The sequence below is a fragment of the Apiospora marii genome, assembly GCF_038362585.1.
Source record: "Apiospora marii strain CBS 49790 chromosome Unknown utg000004l_segment0_segment0, whole genome shotgun sequence".
Lineage (NCBI taxonomy): Eukaryota > Fungi > Ascomycota > Sordariomycetes > Amphisphaeriales > Apiosporaceae > Apiospora > Apiospora marii.
Window position 1 is genome coordinate 2747381 of NW_027117375.1, and position 19468 is coordinate 2766848.

General features: G+C 56.7%; 7 protein-coding genes across 7 annotated transcripts; 5 read left to right on the forward strand and 2 right to left on the reverse strand.

Moving 5' to 3' along the window:
* Window positions 1–3390: 3390 nt before the first annotated feature.
* On the forward strand, window positions 3391–5410 carry PG985_006807 (homeobox transcription; the record flags this gene model as incomplete). Its single annotated transcript, XM_066826576.1, has 2 exons — window positions 3391–3717; window positions 3773–5410. 2 exons carry the CDS (start codon window positions 3391–3393, stop codon window positions 5408–5410), a joined length of 1965 nt encoding a protein of 654 aa, XP_066686183.1.
* A 2352-nt stretch (window positions 5411–7762) lies between these two features.
* On the forward strand, window positions 7763–9614 carry PG985_006808 (carboxylesterase; the record flags this gene model as incomplete). Its single annotated transcript, XM_066826577.1, has 2 exons — window positions 7763–8462; window positions 8530–9614. 2 exons carry the CDS (start codon window positions 7763–7765, stop codon window positions 9612–9614), a joined length of 1785 nt encoding a protein of 594 aa, XP_066686184.1.
* A 762-nt stretch (window positions 9615–10376) lies between these two features.
* Window positions 10377–11639, forward strand: PG985_006809 (uncharacterized protein; the record flags this gene model as incomplete). The annotated part of the gene is made up of 1 exon (XM_066826578.1): window positions 10377–11639. The coding sequence occupies one exon, from the start codon at window positions 10377–10379 to the stop codon at window positions 11637–11639; it is 1263 nt and encodes a 420-aa protein (XP_066686185.1).
* Window positions 11640–12042: 403 nt separating this feature from the next.
* On the forward strand, window positions 12043–13503 carry PG985_006810 (aldolase; the record flags this gene model as incomplete). The annotated part of the gene is made up of 2 exons (XM_066826579.1): window positions 12043–12121; window positions 12542–13503. 2 exons carry the CDS (start codon window positions 12043–12045, stop codon window positions 13501–13503), a joined length of 1041 nt encoding a protein of 346 aa, XP_066686186.1.
* A 258-nt stretch (window positions 13504–13761) lies between these two features.
* On the reverse strand, window positions 13762–15589 carry PG985_006811 (FMN-dependent dehydrogenase-domain-containing protein; the record flags this gene model as incomplete). The annotated part of the gene is made up of 5 exons (XM_066826580.1): window positions 13762–13922; window positions 14005–14213; window positions 14289–14749; window positions 14837–15366; window positions 15448–15589. 5 exons carry the CDS (start codon window positions 15587–15589, stop codon window positions 13762–13764), a joined length of 1503 nt encoding a protein of 500 aa, XP_066686187.1.
* Window positions 15590–16433: 844 nt separating this feature from the next.
* PG985_006812 (Versiconal hemiacetal acetate reductase) lies at window positions 16434–17692 on the reverse strand (the record flags this gene model as incomplete). The annotated part of the gene is made up of 4 exons (XM_066826581.1): window positions 16434–17053; window positions 17124–17367; window positions 17455–17605; window positions 17679–17692. The coding sequence occupies 4 exons, from the start codon at window positions 17690–17692 to the stop codon at window positions 16434–16436; spliced, it is 1029 nt and encodes a 342-aa protein (XP_066686188.1).
* A 613-nt stretch (window positions 17693–18305) lies between these two features.
* Window positions 18306–19411, forward strand: PG985_006813 (uncharacterized protein; the record flags this gene model as incomplete). Its single annotated transcript, XM_066826582.1, has 3 exons — window positions 18306–18375; window positions 18414–18690; window positions 18754–19411. 3 exons carry the CDS (start codon window positions 18306–18308, stop codon window positions 19409–19411), a joined length of 1005 nt encoding a protein of 334 aa, XP_066686189.1.
* Window positions 19412–19468: the final 57 nt, after the last annotated feature.

Here is a 19468-nt window from a genome sequence, read left to right on the forward strand (position 1 = left end):
GTACACTGAATGCATGCATCGAGGTATATATGGTTGAAGACGAGAGCAGCCGGCCATGAACGGTAGGTAGGATCCGGGTAAGCAAGTCAAGCTCTCCATATTTGCCATGATCAGCATGATCTAATAACCCTGCCAACCAGTTACCTGGAATACTTGTAGTACATACATCAAGTACGTGTGCTAACACAGCATCAACATCCACTGAGGCATCATACCCCCAAAGGCGATCATGGCAAGTTACTTGCCAGGCACATGGATCGACTGCAAAATACCTGGCCCGCAGTCTCTTGGCGGATGTGAAAGTCCAGGCCAAGCCACTCGTTGGGTAGAGGAGGTTGTCGCGATACGAAGGGCTATGTATGGCCATGGCTATGGCTATGCTATGCTATCCTATGTATGCTATGCCAGCCAGTCATAGCCTCTGGAGCCTATTTAGGCTGGTCCTGACGGTGCGTATCACCCACGCACAGGTGAAATTGGCAGTCCACCGCGTCTTGGCACACTGTGAAGCACAAGACGGACCGGATAGACAAGACAGGCCCTGAGGAAAGCGAGGCTAGAGAGCCGTAGTACGATCGCCTCTGTCTGGACCCGAAAGAATTGAAGATTGCCAGTTCGGTATGCTGCGGTAGCCTCCGGTCACGGCGAACGTTACAGGGTGGGCAGGTTTCTCAGAGGGTGATAACATGGAACACACCACATTGGTTGAATGGCGCTCACCATTGGAAGGGATCGTGAGAATCTGCCCTGATCCACCCACTGTGGTGAGTTCCCCGCACTGCCGGGAACCCTTTTGAACCCAGTCCCAGCCGACTTGACCGCATTCATCATGAAGTCTGTCTGCCCTGCATGCCCTGCCCTGGGATCCCTCGAGATGTGTGGTGCCAGCAGGCGCAGGGGGTTACCAGACGTGTTTAATGACTCCGGGTACAGCGCCTAAAGAACTGGGTGGTTTGCAACTGTTGTCCATTCGCCAATTCCATCCATCCAACTCCCATTGATCTTATACCAGGTGTAACAGTTGTCCCTCCATAAGGACATAATTGAGCTGTACGGAGTATGCGAAGTACCTACATACATACTTCGACGACAGGGGGACAACAAACATGCCCGCTGCGCGCCCACCCTCAGAGCACCGCCAGTTGGTTGGTACTGTGCCCGTAAGATGTACCCAGTATCCAGCTTCCTGCAGCTGCATTGGGTTGGCTGTGGTTCTTCCCTGTCTGGCCTTTTGGCGCGTGGCACGTCTCTGGCCCACTTGAGCGAGAGAGCTTGGGGCACAGTCTGGCTGGTCTCGTCTTGGCTACTTTGGAGACAGGGGACCTTACCTTAGCGCATCTTGATGTACACGTACAGTATGTATCCGGGCTATCAGATCGGTCAACCAGGATGGATGACATGAAATACGGATGTCTCTGGTTCCCGCGCATCACTGGACATGACAGGGCGGGCTGCTCGGCCGGCCGCAAAAAGGGAATTCTGGAGAGTGGTTAGGGTGTGTTGTATGCAGCTATGTATGTAGCAGCAAGTCAAGTCTCTGCTTCTGTGCACTTCGGCCAAGCCTAACGGACTGATGTGAGTAAGAGGAGCTGGACTCAGTCTCTCTCTCTCTCTCTCTCCAAATGACATGTTCGTCCTAGAATGTCCGTGGTCTGTCGCCCTCATTTACACGTACATCAACAACATTGCATGACTTGCGGTACAACTCATGTGGCCTGGCCCATCGCAATTAGGCTCCATGCGATTTTAGAGTGTCTGTCTGGCGTCGTGTCTAGACCAGGTAACATGAGAAAGTGTCAAACGACCGCCACAAACGGGAGTCAACCGAGGGTTCCTGATAGCTGGAAATGCTGGAGTTCGGACGGACGCGCTTGCCAAGCCAAGCGCCTGCCAGGGGACAGGGACAGGGGACAGGGGCCAAGGGATGAGGGACAGGGGATGAAAGTTGAGGGACAAGGGCCAAACCTACCTGAAGTCTCTCCAAATCTCTACGCGGCAGGTACCTGGGCCTGCGCCGCCCCAGTGCACGACTGACTACTGTATGTAGGCCCAGCCTACTTACAAGCAGCAAGCAGCATCATGACCCCTGTCGAGCTCATCAAAGAAAATCGTCCGTGTCTGCACCAAGCCAGGGCGTCCCAGTAGGCTATCCCTACTTTTCCTTTCTTTTTTTTTGGGGGGGGGGGGGGCATCCATCAGGATTCAGCGCACTGTCGCTGCTTCGCGCGGAGGGAGGAATTGCATCCGGGTACAGCTACGGCTGCCAGTGCTACCAGGCTTAACCACTTTCTCTCAGGGCGCACTTCCAGTCCCTCACCACACTCTTTTCCCAAGCTGCTCCACTTCCTAATCTCCAATCCGAATTGATGTGCTGCTCTCGCATGTCGCTGAAGTACATCCAAAGTACTTGCTCTGTCTGCATTAGGTTGCTCTCTCAGCACACCCATCCAACCCACTCGACCAACTGCTGTGTACATCGTCCTTTTTCTTTTCTTTGTTTGAATGGACTGCCTCCACCCCCCCTCGCTCTTGGATTCCCCCCCCCCCCCCCAAAAGCCCCAGCTAAAAGCTGTTCATCGCTGCTAGGTCCTTAGGTCATCCTCAGCCAGCCAGCCAGGCGCGTCCACTCTTGTAACGGACAGGCTGCGAGGGCGGAAAAGACGGTTCCCTTCCTTTGGTGTTGTGTTGGGCAAGGCAGTTCGCGCGCACATCACAACCAAAGTAGCGTATGGGGCGGCGGCCCACTGCCGCTACTACTCCTACTGCTGTACTGTGTGTGTGTGTGTGTGTGCTAGAGCAGGCATGGCCGTACCTTGCCCATATCCATACCAGCATTACTTTACTAGGTGCCCACCCCCCTCCCTTCCCTCTCTCGTGATCCTGTGTTGTTTTTGATCCATCCCGGACGTCGTCTGTTTCTTCTGCGTGTCTCTCGTCGGCATCACGAATCCTTGGGTCGCCAAAGTGAGTGTTGTCTCACTTGGTCCTGGACAGATCAACTCGATCAAAACTCCCTTGGTCTACCACTCTCTGCTTGCTGCTTGCTCATATACAAGCCGCAGTCCAACAACAGCAAAACCCTTTCTCCTGCCTTGCTCTGTTCCCAAGCCGACCACTACTCTCGTTCTCTACCAATCCTTTTTGGAATTAATATCACATAACACCTGACCTACAGTCCTTCTTTTTTCTGTTACCACATAAAGCCTAATTTACCCCCAATCAGTATATACCGCCAACACGTCGTCGAGACCATTACACCGGGATCTATTTTGAGTCGACTCGTTGAATTTGCTATTTTTATTTCCAGCAATTGGAGAGTGTCTATAGTGTCTCTTGGGGTCTCGCCAACACCGCCAGATATTGAGTGACAGATACTCCCCGCCGCCCATCATGGACATGCAGTACTGCCCTCAGTCCACCTTCGGGCCTGTCTTCAACTTCTCTCACGGACAGGGCATGCCTATGCAGTACCCCGAGGAACAATATGCCGCCTATCCAGGCTTCCATGGCCTTCAGTATATGTACCATGCTCAGCAGGCGCGCCACCTTGGATCCGACCGCAACTCTATGAGTGATGGGAAGACGGAATCGAAACCCCGGTTGTCTAAAGAGGAGGTCGAGAAGCTTGAAAAGGTCTTCCAAGAGAACCCCAAACCGTCCAGCTCGGTGAAGGCCGCGTTAGCAGACGGCCTGGGACTTGAGCGGCCCAGAATTAACGTAAAACGCCTCATCCCCTCTCTCGTGCAATCGTGTGACTTACATATGTTTCCAGAACTGGTTCCAGAACCGGCGTGCCAAGGCAAAGCAAGAGAGGAAGCAGGAGGAGTACGAGGCTCGCCGCGCCGCCGAGAAGTCAGCGTCGGAGTCCACCACGCCCGAGGGCTCCAGAGCAGAGACCTCCGATGCATTTGACGACAGTCCCCAGCAGAGCGTCAGGTTATCGTCGGCGCCGTTCCCGGACATGAACTCGGCTGTCGATTCCACCGAGTCATATGACGATGATGACGACGAAGACCAAGCCGATATTCAAGACGATGAGAATCCTACGCCTAGCTCGGAAGGAATGGAGCCACACTTTGCTTCTCATCCCATCAAAGTTGACCAAGAAAGCAACCCTGTGGACTTGCAGTCACCAATGTCGCTTGGTTTCTCCCCATCAGACCAGATGGCCTTCAATTACTCGCACCTCGCCCAAGACTATACCCAGCAAGGGGCCATCTTCGGCTACAATGGCTTTGTAGCGCCGCCAACACAGTCACTAGCTTGTGGACTCAACCAAGAAACCGTGCCAGCAAGCCCCGTGGAGGGCTTGTCACCAGATCAGAACATGGCGAGTACTGATTTCCGCAACGGCCTTCGCCTCCAAATGGGAGCAATCAACACACTCCAGCACGGTTTACCTGCATGTGAAGGTGTGTCGCCCGTGGAACCGCAGCAGTTCGACGAAGCGTCGACAGAACAGACCCAAAGCGCCATGCAAGCACCTGAAAGTATGCCCAGACCCTTAGCACCACAGATGCATTCGCCACAGGACACTCCTGCTCCGTCGGATTCTTTCAAATCACCGCCGCCTCCTGCCAATATTGCCTCGCGCCGTAACATTCCCAGGCCGGCGGCTTTGCAAGTGCGTTCGCGCCCCTTCAACTTGCAGAATGGGCCCAAGACGTCGATGGACGGCCCCAGGCGGAACGACCCCTCCAGCCCCGCCACTGCCATGCGCAGGATTGCCTCGGCTAGCGGAAACATGCCCGGGAGAATTCAGAAACAGAGTGCAGGCCCACGATCGCCCATGTTCTTTGGTCGAAATACCGAGACGTACCTGCAGTACCACGCGCGGTCCCCTGTCGGCTCCATGATGTCCAACCTGACGGCAGGCGCTCCCCCGACGCCAATGACACCTGTTGTATACAACCAACAAGGGATGCGCGAACCCACAGTCTCGTCCAACTGTTCCGACGACGAGACGCTCATGCTGGGAGCTCACTCTGGTGCATTTGGACTAGGCACGTCTCTCAAGACACCGCCAGGCACACCGGGCATGCTGGGCAACTTCGCATCCAGCAACCTTGGAGTCCATCCTTTAAGTGCAGGCCTTGACTTCTCCACCGACCAACCGCTCTTGACGCCTCACTTCCAGACCGAGTTTCCCGACCTGTCCATGCACAATATTCCCAGCTATGTCGAGCTGAATGACAACAGCCTTCCGTCAACACCGCTGTATCCCAACATGGCTGGCTGTGGTCAGGATTCCCTCGCGTACGTGGGCGGTGGTCAAGCAAACCAGCAGCAGTTCGACTGGGAAACCAACGAGTCGATCAGCTCCAGGTCTTCACCTGGTCAATCAAGATCGAAGCAGATTCACTTCACCCAAAACATGACTCCGCAAGACTACAACCTACAGGAGAACTGACGGGTGGTGCTCGACCACTTCCCCGCTGGGCTTTCCAGTGGAGCTTCGCCGCCTTGCGTCCGGGCGCAGGCGTGATATGTACAACTAGGTGGCCTCTTTTGCAATTGCATTGGTCCGTTTTTCCAGCGTTTGCATTTCAGCTTTCAAGCGAGTCATTATTTGTCGATATAATAAGACCATACCTGGAATTCCCCTGCTCATCACACTGCCGTCAGGCTAGGGGGGTCCCATAATGTAATGTATGAGAGCAGATTCATGTGTCGGAACGTCGCGAGATAATTTGATACCCCGTTCGGTGGAGGGGGACAGGAAGGAAGGGGTTGCTGCATGGGTTGGAAATGTGCGCTTTTTCAGAGAGGCCGGTTTGGTCCATTGCGGATCATGTTTTGCAACGGTCCGTTTTCAATACCCCAGAAAATGTTTGGCTTCGGCGTAATCGGATCATGACGGGGCGCGTCTCGGATGGCGCGCACGGGGGGTGGGCATCAAAGAGAGAGGTGGGAGGGAACTGTATACGCAGCAGGCTGAGAAGTAATCTAGTCGAGTGGACTTTGTAACATTTGTTCCTCAAATAACGTGACGATAGCCAGGGGCACACGAAAGAAAAACTTGGACGTTACCTTTCTCCAAGGGAGGCGCGCACATGTATTTAAATGGCAAAAGCATGAAATGGCCTTTCTAATCTGGGCGCGACCCAACAAACTGTGGCCCTTCATTCCGATGGCAAGGCCCGTGGTGATCTGTTTTGTTTGTCTGGCCGCAACAAACAATTTCGCAGCATGAAGAGCACAGAGGCACAGAGGAGCACATTCCGCAAACTATGGGGAATGGTGGCACTTCTGTGGAAAGCACGCCGGCCTCAATTTCGTCCGGTCTTCATGCCATTCATTCATTCCCGCTCATGTTTGTTTTCGTTCTGGCAGCTGGCAATGGCTGGCTGGATGGATTCCAGGTTCCGTGCCTCGGCATTTTTTGGGTTTCCCGAGCCTGGCCAACCCAAGCTCTGCGCCTCCCCTTCTTCTTTCTACTCGTTACGGCGGTCTTATGGACGGTCGTTCGACCGCCCTACCAGTGTCACTCCACACCGGCCGAGATATCTCGATGCTCCTGGACCTAGCAGAGTGTTTACCGGACATCTCCCGACGCCTGACACTCTCACTCCGCATTCGTTACCGCTTTGGACCTAGATCTCCCCACAGTTGCTTACCACTGCATGGTCGGCACCCTGGTCACATCCCTCTTGTAGTGCCTGGTGTGGGGTAAAGGAAGAATTCAGGAACATTTACAAGCAATGCGTCCCTGGCGCCTGGCCCTCGGACCCAAGCTACTGTCCCACCGCTACTCAATGATCATGAGAGGTGACGGGCACAAACAGCAGGAGAGGGTTCTCGCGTGGTAACACGGCACCATAAGTGGGCAAGGGGAGGAGAATAGGAGGAAGAGGGAGAAGCAGAGAACCCCCCCCAAAAAAAAAAAAAAAAAAAAAAAAAGGGCGCATCCTGATATCTCCCTCACCATGGTTCATGATTCAAAGCCCGATCCAGTTTCTGCTTGGCCTCGTCTTGGCAGGCACTAGGCATCGTTCCCAATCATCGAGGTATCCATCTATAGAGAAACTCAGCAAACAAATCTCATGCTGCTGCTCGGCAGACGCCGGCGTTACAGGCCACGTGAAGAGGAAGGAAGGTGTTTTGTTTTTCCAGCACAATGGTATCTGTATAGTGGTAGTACGTGGTAGGATCAGCCTCGCCAATCTTGCTCCACGCTTCGCACGCGCACGACATGCTCGGGAACATTTTTTTTCTATCCTTTCTTTCCTTCTTCCCCACACCCAATGTGGAATCCCCGCACCGAATGTTGCGCCCATGGCCCCCCCTCCGCACCATGCACCGAAGACCGACTAGAGCAGCCGCCTAGCTGGCGCTCCTCCTTGGCCAGCTTGCTCTGCGCTGCTCCACCCGTCCAGGACTCTTTGAGCAGAAGGTCCGATTACATCCCCCTGTGCAGCATGGTCTATGAGTCGTCGGTCATGGGGCATCGCAAGGCTTTCGACTCCGAGGCCAGCCCGGAATTGAACTGGCAGGCATCTGAAATCTGCCGGTGCGGAGAGAGGGGGCGAGCGTAGACAGCTGGCCCGCTGTACGTCATGGGGAGAGTGAGAGGCAGGGAGAGAAGAGCGAGCGGGCGAAAGAGGAAAGCAGCCATACAGGGGGCGCCGGCACATGGATAAATAGGCCATGTCCTCGCCGCCACGGGCGCTGTAGACTTTTGGAAGGCCGCGAGATCCCAGGGTTCCTTCCTTGACCTCCTAATTCCCCAAGCTGAATCCCAGAAGCTTGCCTACCCGTCATCATGCTTCGCCTGTCCCTCCTCGCTGCCGTTGGCTGTTCCATCAGCCCGGCCCTCTCAGCCCCCGTCACTGGCGACGTCAAGGCCGCCGCTGCCCCTGCTGTCACTGTCAAGAACGGCACATACTCGGGTATCCACAGCGAGAGCTATGATCAGGACTACTTCCTGGGTATGCCCTACTCCCAGAAGGCCGTGCGTTTCACTCAGGCCGAGCCTCTCAACAGCACCTGGGAGGGTGCCAAGGAGGCGACTGCCTACCCTCTCCACTGCATCGGCTATGGCGGCGACGACGTAGGCTACGACCTCTCCGAGGATTGTCTGTACCTGAACGTCGTCCGACCCGCCGGAATCTCCGAGACGGCCGATCTCCCCGTGGCCGTCTGGATCCACGGAGGCGGCCTGGTCATGGGAGGATCTGCTGACAAGCGCTACAACATGAGCTTCATGGTAGAGAGCAGCGTCAAGCAGGGCACCCCGATAATTGGCGTCAGTCTGAACTACAGGTTGTCCGCTTTCGGCTTCCTGTCGGGCAAAGAGGTCATGGATGCCGGCATTTCCAACATCGGTTTCCATGACCAGCGTCTGGCCCTGCGCTGGGTCAACGAGAACATTGCTGCCTTTGGTGGTTCCCCCAAGAAGGTGACCATCTTTGGGGAGAGTTCCGGTGCTGAGTCGGTCCACGCACAGGTTTTTGCCTTCAACGGTAAGCCATATTCGCCAATGGCCTGCCCACTGGATGACTCATAACTAGTACTGACTCTTTACTCCAGGACGCGACGAAGGTCTGTTCCGAGGAGCCATGGCCCAGTCCGGCTTCGGCGCGAGCATTTTCCGTTTCCCCGGAGGTCTGAACAACACGCTGAGTCGCCAGGAGACGTTTGACAACCTTGTCAAGAACGTGACCTCGTGCGCCTCTACCGTTGGTACCGCCGATGCCATCCCTTGCCTCCGAACCGCGCCATTTGAGGAGATCAACCATGCCCTCAACGTCAGCAGCGTCGGCCCCTGGGCTCCGCAGTTTGACGGCGATTTCTTCGCCGACCAACCCGCCAACCAGCTCAACAATGGCAAATTCCCCAAGATCCCCATCTTGATCGGCGAGAACACAGATGAGGGCTCCGCCTTCGGTTCCGGCAAGGGCCCCAACGGTAGTCCGATCAACACCGACGCCGACTTGGAGTGGTCCATCAAGAACAGTCTGTTGGGCCCCCAGGCCGCCGAGGCCTCGGGCAAATCCATTGAAGTCCTGACATCGGAGCTGATGGCCCTGTACCCCAACATCCAGAGCGTCGGCATCCCGTCGCTTGCCTCGTGGCCCGAGGTCATCAACGCCTCCACCGAGGGTGTTGATCAGCTCGGTCTCCAGTACCGCCGCGGCAACGCTCTGTTCGGCGACATCATGATGCACTTCGCCCGCCGTCGCGCCAACATTGCGTGGGCCAAGGCCGGCATCCCCTCGTGGAGCTACCGCTTCGACGTGACCACCCCGGGCTCTCCGGGCTCCGTCTCGGCCACGCACTTCCAGGAGGTCGCGTACGTCTTTAACAACCTGGGCGGCGACGGCTACGCCGAGGACCAGAAGCCGTTCCCGGCCGACGCGCCCGGCATCGCCGCGAACCGCGACCTCGCCTCCACCATCTCCTCGGCCTGGATCAACTTCGTCACCGGGCTCAACCCCAACGGCGACAACGTCAAGCCCACGTGGCCCAGCTACGACGTCGCGGCCGCGGGCGGCGTCGGCCAGAACATCGTCTTCGCCGTCGAGGGCCAGGGCTCGCATGTCGAGATTGACGACTACCGCGCCGAGGCCATGAACTGGATAAGCGAGAACGCTCTTACTGTCTTTGCCAGCTAGAGGCCGTTTAGACCTACCTACACGTGTAATGTTGGGCTTTACTTGCCATATATTGATGTTATGTAATAATGGCAGATAACCTAGTTAAATATGTATGAACAGCTTAATATACTTTAAAAATAAAGCTCCGTCTTGTAATTGCTATTAAACATATCGGTATACTGCATTTTCCATCAGACGGTCGATACTAGTGTGCGTGTATAGTGAAAGATCGGCCAATGTAGTACCGAAAGGGCATAGCCGGGAGGTTTCAGGCACATAGTAATCGCCAACCTAGAAGCCGCTTGAGATTGAGCTAAGCACGACCCAAGGCTTGGCCTCTGCTGGATAAGACGGCACGCTTCTGGGCACGCTGCAGAACCTTGAAGACGTTGCGATCTAGCCGCATACCCGGGCCCATCGCGATAAACAAAACTGCGGGCGGATCCAGTATGATGTAACCGCTCTAGCATTAAGCCTGCCGCTAACACTGGGGCTGCGTCCGACGGACACCTACTACTAGGTTTTTTTTGGCCCTCTGTCTTGGGTCAATCGAGAAGAATCACGGAATATGGATGACGAACCCCAAGAACTGGAGCCGGGAAACGAAGCCGGGGAGGGAGGGTGGGACATAGGTAGTGTAGTGCCCTGGTCTGGTCTGGTCCTTCTCGTCGAGAATCATGGCGTCGACGGCAACTTTGACTTTGACCACGATATTCTAGTCACCCGGCGCTTCCTCAGATTTCACTCACTACACACACACACACCGCGACAAGAAGCAAAATGCTACACCGAAAGAAGAACCAGGCCGACAAGGAGGAACCGGCAATGCAGGAAGACGAGCCCCAGCGCCGCCACCTCCCCTTCCGACTGAGGGTGACGAGAATCACCTGGGGATGGTTCCCCTGCACCATGTCGACCGGCGCGCTGGCAGTGCTCATCAGCCAACAGCCCTTCACCTTCCCGGGCCTCACGACGATTGGCAAAATCTTCTTCCTCGTGGACCTGGTGCTATTCCTGACCTTCTCGTCCCTCATCGCCGTACGCTTCGCGCTCAAGCCCAAGGCCATTGTGGCGTCGCTGCACCACCCGTCCGAGAGCTTCTTCTTCGGGGCCTGGTGGGTCTCGCTGGCGCTGCTCCTCAACTGCGCGGCCGGGTACGGCATCCCGGGGCTCGGGGGCGCGTCGGGCGGGGGCGCGTGGCTGGTGGCGGCGCTCCGGGTGCTGTTCTGGGTCTACTTTGCCTGCGCGACCCTCGTGGCCGTGCTGCAGTACTACATCATCTTCCAGACGGAGCACCTGCACGTCAGCGACGCCATGCCCGCCTGGATCCTGCCCGCCTACCCTTTCCTCGTCTCGGGCCCCCTCGCGGCCCAGGTCGCCAAGTCGCAGTCCGACACCACGGCCGCCGTGCAGATCATCGTGGCCGGCGTGTCGGGCCAGGGCCTGGGCTGGGTCCTGTCGCTGCTCATGTACAGCGTCTACTTCACCCGCCTCATCCGCAGCGACATGCCCCACCCCAGCCTGCGCCCGGGCATGTACGTCTCGGTGGGCCCGGCGGCCTACACGGCGGCGGGGCTGATGGCGCTCGGCGTCCAGGCCCACCTGCAGATGCCGGCGGGCTTCCTCGGCGTCACCTCGCTGCGCGTGGGCGACGTCTGGCTCGCGGCGGCGCTACCCGCCAGCCTCTTCCTCTGGATGGTCGCCATCTGGTTCTCGGGCGTGACGACGCTGCACGTCGTGCGCGACGCCCGCCGCATGCGCTTCTCGCTGCAGTGGTGGGCCTTTGTCTTCCCCAACGCCGGCCTGACCCTCGCCACCGTCCAGATCGGCAAGGCGCTCGGCAGCGACGGCGTCAAGGCCGTCGCCTCGGCCCTCACCGTCGTCCTCGTCTGCTTCTGGCTGCTCTGCGCCGCCATGCACGTGCGCGCCGTCTGGCGGCACGACCTGCTGCACCCGGGCAAGGACCAGGGCGTCGACGATGTCAATGCGGTGCATGACCGAGCGAAAGAGGAGGAGGAGGGGGAGGAACAGCAGAGCGTATGATTGGTTGATATTGGTTAATTACATGTTAGTCTCCCATCTTAGTCGTGCCCGATATAGCAGGCGTCTGTAGTAGTAATCATGATTGAAACCTTCCGCTGCCCGGCTACTATACTCTGGGTTATGCGCATTAAGCAGGGGTAAAACCTGGGGCTTCCCCGTGGGCTTGTAGATGAGGCCTCGTTAGGAATACCAGTGGCTGTAGTAGTCATATCCCTTTTCAAACCAATTTGAGTCATGCTGTGAAGGTAACACAAAGCGTAAGTAACGCTACACGCACGTCAAGTGTAACACACGTAGCTTCAACACTTGCACTCCGGCACAAGACAAGCAGGGGAACGAGAAGGACTCCACCATTGACCCCGTACAGCCCCGTGTAATATCTCTACCAATCTGGTATGGCAAAATGGCGTGCTCCTCTTCGACATGTGAAGGTCGGGTACGGTCAAATCCAGACGAGCTCGGAGAGAATGCCGAACTGCACGGTATCAGCCGCCGGTGGGGGCGTTACCGGTTATAACCACCGAAAAAGGGGGACTTCTCCAAGTGCCCCACGGCGGGGTAGTTGATATGCGGAGTAGACAATAGAGGATAGGCCTTCCTTGCTACTGGCTAATGCAGGAGCAAGACGTTGTACTTGTGTGTAATTAGTCACTGGAGGGTTATATTTGCAGCTTGACTACAGTCTTGTTATTCGGATTTGTTGAAACAGATGAATTCGTGATACACGCACTGAACTACGCACCTGATTCTTTCTCCCGCCTCTATACATACTTGCCCCGGAAAAGCCCGTGGGAACACCTAGCTACCAAATTCGCTCGCTGGCTTGGTAGCCAATCCATTGCAATATACATACCAACACACTTTCGGTCACGATGAGCAGCTCGCGGATATCCGAGCCTAAGGCGAAGCCCCTCCCGCCGGGGTCTGGACGCCCGTCATCACGCTGTACGACGACACGCCGGAGCAGGGCGTGGACCACGGCGCCATGTACAAGCACTGCCAGCACCTCGTGCGGTCCGGCATGCACGGCCTGGTTTACCTGGGCACCAACGGCGAGCTGGCGCTGCTGACGCGCGAGGAGCGGCAGGCCATCCTCCGCAACGCCCGCCAGGCCGTGGCAGACCTGGGGAAGGCCGACTACCCCATCGTCGCGGGCATCTCGGCCCAGAGCACCGCCGAGACCGTACAGCTGGCCCGCGAGGCGTCCGAGGCCGGGGCGGACTGGGGGCTGCTGCTGCCTCCGTCCTACTGGGCCAAGGCGTTGTCGACGGAGGCTTTGCTGACATACTTCGGCGACGTGGCGGATGCGAGCCCGATACCGATCGTAGTCTACAACTTCCCGGGCGTGACGTCGGGGGTGGACCTGGACTCGGACCAGCTGGCGGCGCTGGCGTCGCACCCCAACGTCGTGGCGACGAAGCTGACGTGCGGCAACGTGGGCAAGCTGACGCGGCTCACGTCCAAGTTCGAGCCGGCGCACTTTGGCGTCTACGGCGGCAGCTCCGACTACCTGCTGCCGACGCTGCACGCGGGCGGGCGGGGATGCGTGACGGGGCTCGGCAACGTGTTCCCGCGCGCCACCTCGGCCGTCTACGACCTGTGGGCGGCGGGCCGGGCCGACGAGGCCCGCGAGCTGCAGGACAAGGTCGCCAACGCCGAGTGGGCCTGCAAGAAGGGCATCGCGCAGACCAAGTACGGCGCCTGGTGGTTCGTGGGCCGCAAGAGCCTAGGGCTCGAACAGGACGAAAGGGCGTTCTGCATGCGCAGGCCGTACCTCCCGCTCGGGGACGAGGCCAAGAAGTGGACGGTCGAGACGATGCGGGTGCTCGAGGCGGCCGAGGATGCGTTGCTGCAGGGCAAGTGAGGGGGAGGGGAGGGGAGGGTTGAGGGTATCACGACTTGAAGCTATAAAATAGGGTATCCTCATTAGTGCACATGAGATGCTTGCTTGTACATGAAGGGTGATGGCAATTGCTGCCAGAATTCGTGTGGGATGTGTATATGTTCAACTAAGGCCGTCCTCGAATCAAGCGGGAAAGAGTGGCCCAGGGACTTTAGAAGTGACTGCCTTTTCTATGACGCTATGCTTTCTATGGCAGTGCTCTTTCCCGTGCACCCTTGCTCACAACTTTGCGCGCTCTCCTTGCCACGGGATGCCTGGGAACTTGTTGGGCTCACGTATCAGATAATCCACATCCGACGTGTTTAGCATATCCGGGCCCGCCTGGCTCAAGCCCGTGATGCCGCAAAGACGCATCGAGACATCAATCTCGTCTTTCAGAACTAAACAAGGCGAAAAGGGATAGGTTGTCAGTGGGTTGCACAACACTGCTCTCAGGAACTTAGGTATGTTTTGACTACTTACTTTGGGTGAGATGCTCGGCACCTTCTTGGCCGTACACCAGCGAGTACAGATACGGCCTCCCGATACCGACAGCGGTTGCACCCAAGGCAATGGCCTTCAAGATGTCGGTGCCGCGCTCGAAGCCGCCGTCGACGTAGACCTCCAGCTTGGCAAAGATCTCGGGGCAGCGCATGCGTAGCTCCAAAAGGTTCAGGATGGCCGGTTGCGATCTATTCACGCACACAGGCTCTTGTTAGCCGGGGACTTCAAATGGACAATGAAATAAGGGGAAAAGGGGGACTCACGTATCCAGAGACCTCCCACCATGGTTGCTCAGCATTATCCCGTCGGCGCCGTACTCGGCGGCCATGCGTGCATCCGCGACGGTCTGCACGCCCTTGAGCACCACCGGCAGCCCCGACGTGCGCTTGATCCACGCGATGTCGTCCCAGACCAGGCTCTTGTCAATGTATTGGGCCATGAGCCTGCCCAGGCCGCCGCCCTTCTTGTCGTTAGTCGACGCGGCGCCCGAGATGGCCGAGCGCACCGTCGTGGCCGCTGCGACCCGCTCGTCGGCCTCGCGCTTCCCGGGCACCGGCGCGTCGACCGTCACGAAGATGGCCTTAACCCCCGCCTCCGCCACGCTGGCCAGAAGCTCGGCCGTCTTGGCCCGGTCCGCGTTGACGTAGAGCTGGAAGAAGAAGGGCCGGGCCGGGTCGCCGGACTCGACGATGCTGCCGAGCGGGTACGAGGCGTTGCTGGAGATCTGTTGGGACGACAAGTTTGCTTAGCTTCTCTTCGCAGTACTTCGGTACGAGATTTGCTAGGACGCGACGCCCTTTGTTCGGCTTACGCATTGGATGATTCCCTCTGATGCTGCAGCTCTCGCCAGAGCCAGCTCTCCGTCTGGATGCGCTAGCCGGGCCATGGCGGCGGGACTGATGAAGAACGGTGCAGAGCTGCTGAGGCCTAGAATACTGCGTTTGAAGTTAACATGCTTGACGTCTCGAAGGATCCGGGGTTGGAGCATGATCCTCCGCAGCAGCGCCTTGTTTTGTGTGTGCGTGATGAGATCCGTGGCTGCGCTCGAGTAGAAGGCCCACGTCTTGGGCGACAGGGCCGTGCTAGCCACCTTTTCGAAGTCGCCGGCGCTGATCAAGGAGAACAGCGGCGGTTGTGCCGTTTCGGACGACGACGCCGTGCCATCTTTGTTGTTCTGTTCTTGCTGCACTTCCTGTACGGTGCCTGTGGGCGGCACATCACTGCTGGCTTCCTCCAGCATGCCTTTGAACTTGTCGACGGACAGGTTCGCCTCGAGTATACCCGGCGCATGCACTTCGTCATATACTCGGGTGGCATTTGTTCCAGCACATTGGAGTAAAACTGAGAAAAATGCATTAGCCATGTCGAAATGTCGACGATATCAAACCCAATTCGACCACGGTCACCACAAACATGACTTACTCTCTGCTCCACCCGGGTGCTCATCGACGAAGTCGGTTAAATCCCATACTTTGCGGTGCACGGCCAGCCAACAATCGCCCTTCTTGTTATGACAACTGAGTTCAGACACAGTAACATGAACCGACTGTGGTGAGGTCGACATGGCTGATTGCTCCGCCTATTCTTCTTCGCAGAATTCAGATAACAGACAATATGGAGTAAGCTTCTTAACAGATACAGGGTCGTAAGTGAAGAGCCGCTTGGGTTGAGGTTCGTATAGCCAGATTCGAGTTGCACAGCGCCGCACCTAATCGTTCATGAAGGAGGACACCAAGCCCGGAGTACTCGGTACGTATTATGGCCTAATACCATCCGATACATATGAGCTCTAGCGCACCGCTGCTCCACGATATCTCACTTGTTCGGGAAATGTGCTCCCGTTGAGAGCACCTCGTAGGCCAGGTACTTCTTCCACTTCGAACGGGCCATTTGGACAGTATGTCGAGCGCTCCACTAGAGAGAGCGTTTGCCAGACATGGGATGGGGATGATGGCGCCCCCCGACTCGGCGAGAAAGCCGATCTCCACAGTCTCAACCTACCATGTGGGCAAAACCACGAGCTCATGGCTTCCCCAGATCTTGTTCCATGATACGACTAGCAAGGATCAAGTACGTGACTACAATGCAAAAAGATCAGCAGTTGCCGATACCGGAATATCGAATCCAAGCTAGTAAGTTCTATCTCCATTTAGTCCCTCCTGAGCATCTAAATCTGCTGTTCTGGGTGCCTCGCGCAGGACTGAAACCTTCCTGGAGAGTAGGTGCGAAGACGGGTTTCAAAGTAAAAGTGCACGACGGCTTGTGATAATGTAGCAACGCATCATAAAGGTAGATCGTATAACAATGCAAAATCATGTCACCTTCCCAGGTCAGAGAAGGTTGTGTTGCCCCTCTTCGGTTCTCGTATCCCAGATTTATATACAGAATTGCTAAGCAGGGCAACAACTTCACATGCCCTCGATATTCCGTGGCCGGTACCCAGCCTCGAGGAATTTACACTCGTCATCCGTGAGCTCGACCCTGAGAGCCTCGATGGTCTCCTTGATCCGCTTCTCGCTGCTGAGCCCGACAATGGGCCAGCAGCCCTGACGCAGGACCCACGCCGTCGCCACCAGAGGCATGCTGACGCCCTTGTCCCGAGCGACCTTCTCGACAGCGTCCACGATCTCGAGGTTGGCGTCGGCGAACCACTTCTTGGTCTTGACGTCCGACTGGCTGCGCACGCTGACTTCGTCGCCGGCAGCCGAAGCCGACGAAGACGACTGCGGCTTGGCCAGCATGCCGCGGGCCAGCGGACTCCAGGGGACGACGCCGACGCCCGTGGCGCGGCAGAAGGGCAGCATCTCGCGCTCCTCCTCGCGGTACAGCAGGTTGTAAAAGGGCTGCATGCTGACGAACTCGGTCCAGCCGTGCAGGCGCGCCGTGTACTGCAGCCGCGCGAACTCCCAGGTGTACATGGACGAGGCGCCCAGGTAGCGCACCTTGCCCGACTGGACGACCTCGTGCAGGGCGCGCATGATCTCCTCGGGCGTCGTCTCGCGGTCCAGGCGGTGGAGTTGGAGGACGTCTGTTCTCGGTACATCAGCAACACAGCAGCGCGCACACCCCCCTACGGCGGGCCTTTGCCAAAAACTCACCAATATAGTCGGTTTGTAACCGCTCGAGACACCTGTCGACCGCCTCGAAAATGTGCTTCCGGCTCAGGCCCATCTGGTTCACCAGAGGACCGTCGTTCACCGACGCCGGCCGCGAGTCGTCGTCCATAACCGGGTTGAAGATTTTGGTCATGATGACCACTTTGCTGCGGGGGATGTTGAACTTCTTCAGCGCCTTTCCGACGATGACTTCGCTCTTTCCATTGCTATATGTGTCTGCCGTATCCTAGAAGAGCGGGGACCATATAAGTTTAGTGTAAGCGCAAGTGAATATTTATTGACAACTCCCCAAGGAAGCGAAGGGACTACTCGCCCATGTGTTGATACCGTGGTCGTAGGCCGCCTTGATGACCTGGAGAGACTCCTCCTCATCTAATACCCAGGGGGCGCCTTCCCATTTTGACGACCCGAAAGTCATGCATCCGAGGATGATCTTGGAGACTTTGAGCCCGCTGCTCCCTAAGCTATGTGAAAGAGATTAGTAGGCCGAAACTAGAGGGAGAAAATCACAGTGTCATGGGCAATCTAGTGACTTACCGAGTATACTCCATGATGGAACTGAGATTGAAAATAGCAAAGGCACGAAGACGACGTTCAAACAACTCTGATCTCTGATGCCGGTACACACGATGCCCCGATCACAGTATAGGCAGAAATGGAGGTGAGTTGATTATGTTTTTGTGGAAAGATCCCCTCGAACCACAAACGGCAGCAAGGCACAAACATACACGTCACACGTGAAGCTGCATAGACTCAATCCGCGAATATTCGGAAACGTAAGCTGCCAATCGTTGCAGATGGCGTTTTGGGGTATGCCTGTAGGTACATCGCATCGGCTTTCTCTCCGTGTCACTGGCGGCCTAATCTGATTGGCTGAGACGACGTCCTCAGTCCCGTTTTGGCAAGTCGGATCCGCACTCGGTGTTGTGCCCTTCTGCATAGTAAGCGCGGGGTAGATGGGATATTCGGGTTATTGTGGCCCTGGGGATCGACCCACACACCGGGTCCATGACCGTGACGCTGGACATCATCGTCGCTTCGTGTAGACGGCCGCGGCGTTTACCGATAATCAAACAGTTGTCTGCAAGGTAATTATACATTCCACCATACATACTGGACCAGCCATCACGGCGTCTGGCAGATCTTTTGACAATCGCTCCAAACATGTCCCAACAACATATCCTCATCACCGGCGCTGGCAAGTACCCTGGAGCTTACATGAACTCCTTTTTTTGTTTTTGTCGCTAACTGATATCTGACTTGGTGCAACAGCCGGCTTTATTGGCCAACTCCTGACGACCGCTCTACTCGAGTCGGCAGCTGAACTCCAAGTGACTCTGACCGATGTCATTGAGCCATCCATTCCTTCTGCTTCATCACAATACGCAAGCCGCATCACCGCCGTCAAAAGCGACCTGACCGATACACAAGCCATAGCTTCCTTGCTTTCCACGAAATTCACCGCCGTCTATCTCCTCCATGGCCTCATGTCTGGGGCTGCGGAAGCCCAGTCGGAGCTGGGCTGGAAGGTCAACTGGGACAGCCACCGGTAAGACCTTCCTTGTTCGGTTTGTGTGCTCCACCTGGCCTTGCCCTAACAAACCGTCGACAGAGCCGTTCTGGACCACCTCAAGAAACACAACCCGGGAGTCGTCACTGTATTCACAAGCTCTCTCGCTGTGTACGGCCCAGCATCGCCAAGCGAAGTCATCACCGAGATGGCCGGCCCCATACCGCTGTCAAACTATGGATCCCAGAAGCTGATGGTAGAAACCTACTTGAACAACCTCTCTTGGAAGCGGCTACTCGACGGGCGCATCTTGCGACTGCCGACAGTCATCGTACGTCCGGGCGCGCCATCCGCTGCGGCGAGCTCTTTCGCTAGTGGGATCATCCGCGAACCGCTGAAGGGAGAACGGAGTGTGCTTCCAGTGCCACGGGACTTGGAGATGTGGGTTTGCAGTCCTCGCACAGTGGTCAAGAACCTCGTGCTCGTGAAAGATGTGAAAGACTATGCATTCGGCATCACGCGGTCCGTGAACCTCCCGGGAATCAGGGTGACTGTCCAGGAAATGCTCTATGCCTTGGAGGCGGTGGGAGGGAGTGAAGCGACCAGTCTCATCGACGAGGTCCCGGATCCTGAAGTCGCTGGAATCGTGGAAAGCTGGCCAGCGAATTTCAATACCAGCTATGCCAAAGAGCTCGGTATGGTACCGGATGTGGCTTTGGTGGAGACCGTAAAAGCCTTTGCTGATAGTTTAGAACATTGATGTGCTTTTATCTTGGTGGATTATATTATCCAAAGTACCCGTCGCCTGCAACAAACT